Source organism: Nematolebias whitei, chromosome 17 (genome assembly GCF_014905685.2).
Source record: "Nematolebias whitei isolate Nwh7 chromosome 17, NemWhi1, whole genome shotgun sequence".
NCBI classification, from domain to species: Eukaryota; Metazoa; Chordata; class Actinopteri; order Cyprinodontiformes; family Rivulidae; genus Nematolebias; species Nematolebias whitei.
Window position 1 is genome coordinate 39,034,666 of NC_056514.1, and position 4,893 is coordinate 39,039,558.

General features: G+C 43.6%; 1 protein-coding gene across 1 annotated transcript in view; it reads left to right on the forward strand.

Annotated features, from left to right (window-relative positions):
- ndel1a (nudE neurodevelopment protein 1-like 1a) overlaps positions 1 to 2,566 on the forward strand; it is a 9,619-nt gene extending 7,053 nt beyond the window's left edge. The window contains 7 exon segments of the mRNA XM_037690959.1: positions 80 to 216; positions 297 to 470; positions 1,720 to 1,814; positions 1,898 to 2,028; positions 2,297 to 2,345; positions 2,348 to 2,477; positions 2,562 to 2,566. Coding sequence (XP_037546887.1) covers positions 80 to 216; positions 297 to 470; positions 1,720 to 1,814; positions 1,898 to 2,028; positions 2,297 to 2,345; positions 2,348 to 2,477; positions 2,562 to 2,566 — 721 coding nt within the window.
- The last annotated feature ends 2,327 nt before the right edge of the window (positions 2,567 to 4,893 follow it).

Here is a 4,893-nt window from a genome sequence, read left to right on the forward strand (position 1 = left end):
CCACTTCCTGTTGTAACGAAGCGCGATTCCACTTCCTGTTGTAACGATCGCTGTGAATGACCGGGCCGTGTTTCCTCAGAGCCACCATCGTGTCTCTGGAGAACTTCGAGCAGCGTCTGAACCAGGCCATCGAGAGGAACGCCTTCCTGGAGAGCGAGCTGGATGAGAAGGAGTCGCTCCTGGTCTCGGTGCAACGACTGAAGGACGAAGCCAGAGGTGATCGTTGGACGAACCCCTCCACCGACTGATCGATCATTGATCAGCTCTGACTGAATCATCTGCGTTTTGTTTCTAAGACCTGCGGCAGGAGCTGGCTGTGCGCGAGCGGCAGGTGGACGTAAACAGGATGTCGGCTCCGAGCTCGCCCACGCAGGACAACATGAAGACGGACTCGTCCGTTCAGGCGTCCCTCTCCCTCCCTGCTACCCCGCTGAGCAGAGGTCTAGACAACAGCTTTGCCAACGCCACAGGTAGCTGCACCTGAACGCATCGTTTCCTCCTCCTGCATCCGAGCTGCTCTCTGGATCTTTGTGCGATCTGTTAGAGCTCAGTCTGCGACAAGATGACTCTCAGCTACTACCACACCAGAATCTAGCTCCGTATCTGTAAAAACTGAGTTAAAGTCAATGTAATGCTAATGTTGATTAGCTCTGGCAGCCATCTTTAGTCAGGCTGACCCACAGAGTTTTAGATGCTCAGGTCAGATTTTGTTCTTCGGGATCTGACATTAATGACGACTAAATAATCGGAATCATTGAAGAATTACGTCCATTTATTACGTTCTGGGTTTATTAAAGTCCATTCAGCAGTTCATGAGAGATTTTCATCCAACACACAGACAGACACAGATGCAGTTACATGATCGCATAGGCCTGTCGCGATAAACAATAAATCAATTAATCAATTAATCACATGATAAATTAAAATTATCTACCTCATTTTCATTATCAGTTTTATCGTTTCTTCATGTCTCTCTCTTTCTACTGAAGACACTGGATGACAAAAAGGCTTAACTCCGGTTCTTCACTGACCCCTCCCTTTCTCTTTAAAATCTGTTATAACGATCCAAAAATCACACTTTTGGATCGTTAAAAGCAGCTAAACTGAGAAGCTAAGCTACGAGCTAAGCTAACAGGCCGACCTCAGAAAAAAAACTCTGTCTTGTCGAAACTTCAAAATTCACGGTTGAAACCCGTGTCTTTGTGTAAAAAGTTGTTTTTTCTCTGCAAAAAGAAGCTGAGAACTTGTTTACTGATTTTTTTATTAAAAGCTTTGTGTGAAAAATGCTAAAGAGCTCAAACCACACCGAGCATCTTCCATTTTGAGAACCGAAGAGAGACAGCCCACGTCACGTCAAGGGGCCTCCCTCTCATTTTTCTTAAAGAGACACTGCTCGCTCCCTCACTATCCATCCTTCGGTTCAAACCGTCTTATACTGCTGTCTGGTGGTCAAAAAAGGTACTACACTACAAACAAATTAACCAACATTTTTTTGACAATAATTACTAATTATTGTCAAATTTCAAACAATATTATCGTTTATCGCAACAATTTCTGAGACAATTAATCGCCCAGCAACATTTATTATCGTGACAGGTCTATCCGCCCACTTTCCACGGCAGCAAGCGATCGTCACTCGGTGCTGTGTGATGGTGCAAAAACTGAACAGGAAACAAGTTTAAGTTATTTAATTTTTTAATCTAGCTTTTTTTTCCACAGTTCTGCCCAACGGCTACGGCAGCAACTCTCCTTTGACTCCCTCCGCCAGAATATCGGCGCTCAACATCGTCAGCGATTTACTCCAGAAAGTCGGGGTGAGCTCCTCCTTCCTGTTTTTTTTTTTTCTTTCATCTTCTTGTAGAAACTCTCCTCCTCATCACTCGTCCTCCTCCATCAGGCTCTGGAGTCGAAGCTCGCCGCCTGCAGGAACTTCGCCAAAGACCAGAAATCCAGGAAGGCGTTCGCCCTCGACAACGGCAACGTGCTGAACGCCAACACCGCCTTCCACGTGTCGTACTTCGACAAAGCGTAAGTGCAGCACAGAAACGCTTCACGCATGATTTTGACCAGGAGGAGGATCTCAGAGCGTTTGTGCGTTTTGTCCCAGCAGAACTGAGAGGGTCACGTTCCCGGCGTTAATCCTGGGTAATCTCGGCTCGTTTGTCCGTTTAATCTAACGAACCTGTTCTAATCTCGTAGAAACGGCCGTGAGTGTGGGCTAGATACTGAGCTGATCGGTGGTGGTGATGTCAGTGAGTCCGTGTGTTTTTGTTTGACGCTCTTCCTGTTGTTACAGCGGGACGATGAACAGGTTCGAACCCGGTCCCTTCACGGCCATCACCGCCGCCCCCCTGCTGCCTTTTCTCCAGGCTAAGGCTCCGCCCCCTCACCGTGCACCTCTGTAAGACACAAACACTCAACGCAGCAGCTGGTTTGTTCACCTCTGGTGCTTCGTTTCTGCTTTAATGGCTCCACGGGTAAATTTAGGTGCTTCGGCTGTTTTTCTTCTCTGGTTCAGATGAAAACGTTTTGTCTCTAAACTGTTTCAACGACTGCACTAGATTAACAAAATGGACAAATTATGCAACGGCTGTTTGATATACAGTCAGAAATAATGTGTTTTATTTGACAAAAACAGTTAAAAGCTCATTTTGTAAAATGTGAATAGGCCTGTCGCGATAAACAATAAATCAATGAATCGACGATAAATGAAAATTATCAACCTCATTATCTTTTATCAATTTTATCGTTTCTTCGTGTCTCTCTTTCTACTGAAGACACCGGATGACAAAAGGCTCAACTCCGGTTCTTCACTGACCCCTCCCTTTCTCTTTAAAATCTGTTTTAACGTCCAACATCGCGCTTTTGGATCGTTAAAAGCAGCTAAGCTGAGAAGCTAAGCTACGAGCTAAGCTAACAGGCCGACTTTGAAGAAGAAGCTGAGAACTTGGTTAATGATTTTTGTAATTAAAAGCTTTGTGTGACAAATGCTATGCTAAAATGCTAAAGAGCTCAAACCACACCGAGCGTACGCCATTTTGGGAACCGAAGAGAGACGGCCCATGTCACGTCAAGGGGGCCTCCCTCCCATTTTTCATCCGGTGGTCAAAAAAGGTACTACACTCAAATTAACCAATATTTCTTCTTAAATTTGACAATAATGACTAATTATTGTCAAATTTCAAACAATATTATCGTTTATCGCAATAATTTTCGAGAAAATTAATCGCCCAGCAAAATTTATTATCGTGACAGGCCTAGTTGTGAACGGGGCGCGTCTTTGTGAGTTCCTGTTTAAAACGCCAAATGTTTAAATATTAACCTGCTGTTTAGGATTCAAACCGTTACCGTGTGACTTTTGTATTTATTAAAATGTATCGGCTTGTAAACGGTTTCAGCGCTGAAGTGTTTGAACTTTGTGACATGAAGTGTTTACGGGTCATATTGATCGTTGTTACGAGTTAAAGAAGAAAATGAAGCCGTGTTGGTGTTCAGACCTGTCTTTACTGTTTTAACCTTTTTTAATTAATTCATAACGAAGCACTTGTCATTTTAAAGTGATGACTCGTTTATGGTTCGTGCTTTTGTTTTTTAATAGCATGTATCAATTAAAAGTGATAAGTCGTTCGTTTTGTGGGATTTTATTAATGTAAAGGGAGTCTGTAGCATACACCGTATTTTTCAGATTATAAGGCGCATTAAGCGAAACAAAATAGATAAGTCAAACTTTATTCAACTCAATCACAATAACCACATAAAATTGATTCTTAAGTACAACCAGAATTAATGCACAAAACTCGATGTCGATTTTTGAGAAAATTAAAGGATTTTAAGTTTGCCTTATAGTCCGAAAAATACGGTAAGCTAAAACGTTATGTTTAAAAATTTACACTTTTTGTGGCCTCCTTTTCTGTTTTCAACCAGTGAAACCAGTTTTGTCAGCTGCTGTTTTACTTGTTCTTTCCAAACAAAGACAACTCACACTCATCGTAGCACAAAGTAAGGTAGTAACAGAGCCAAAATGTCCACCTGTGAAAAGGCAAGCCAGCTGTGGCTCAGTAATGTGATGAAGTGATGACATCTGGTCTGTGTGACCAAACAACAGACTCATTACTGAGGGAAGATTAATGATGACGCACAGAAACTTTTTAGTTAGAAAAAATTACGAGTCGAGCAACACGAGGGAGACGTCTGTCACGTTTAATGCTCCGAGTCTTTTGGTTCCTCTGCGCTCGCTTCGTTTAAAGCTCGTCTGCGCGGGACACGGTCGGCTCCATCTGCCACTTTCGAATGACCAGTCGGCTTAACGACAAACTGGTCTGTGCGGCCATTTTGAGGAACTGTTTCCTGAAAGAACCCACAGAAAACGGGTCAAGAAGGGGGACGTCCACAGAAGAGCCACGCTGGACGGAAAGTCCCAACAGTTTGGATGAGCTGGAACAAATTTACTCAGATAGAGTAACAAGGAGAAGACTGATCAGAGATGCAGCCAAGAGGCCCATGATCACTCTGGATGAACTGCAGAGATCTACAGCTGAGGTGGGAGAGTCTGTCCATAGGACAACAATCAGTCGTACGCTGCACAAATCTGGCCTTTATGGAAGAGTGGCAAGAAGAAAGCCATTTCTCAAAGATATCCATAAAAAGTGTAGTTTAAAGTTTGTCACCTGGGAGACACCAAACATGTGGAAGAAGGTGCTCTGGTCACATGAAACCAAAATCCAACTGTATGGCCACAATGCAAAACAATATGTTTGGAGTAAAAGCAACACAGCTCATCTCCCTGAACACACCATCCCCACTGTCAAACATGGTGGTGGCAGCATCATGGTTTGGGCCTGCTTTTCATCAGCAGGGACAGGGAAGATGGTCAGAATTGATGGGAAGATGGAT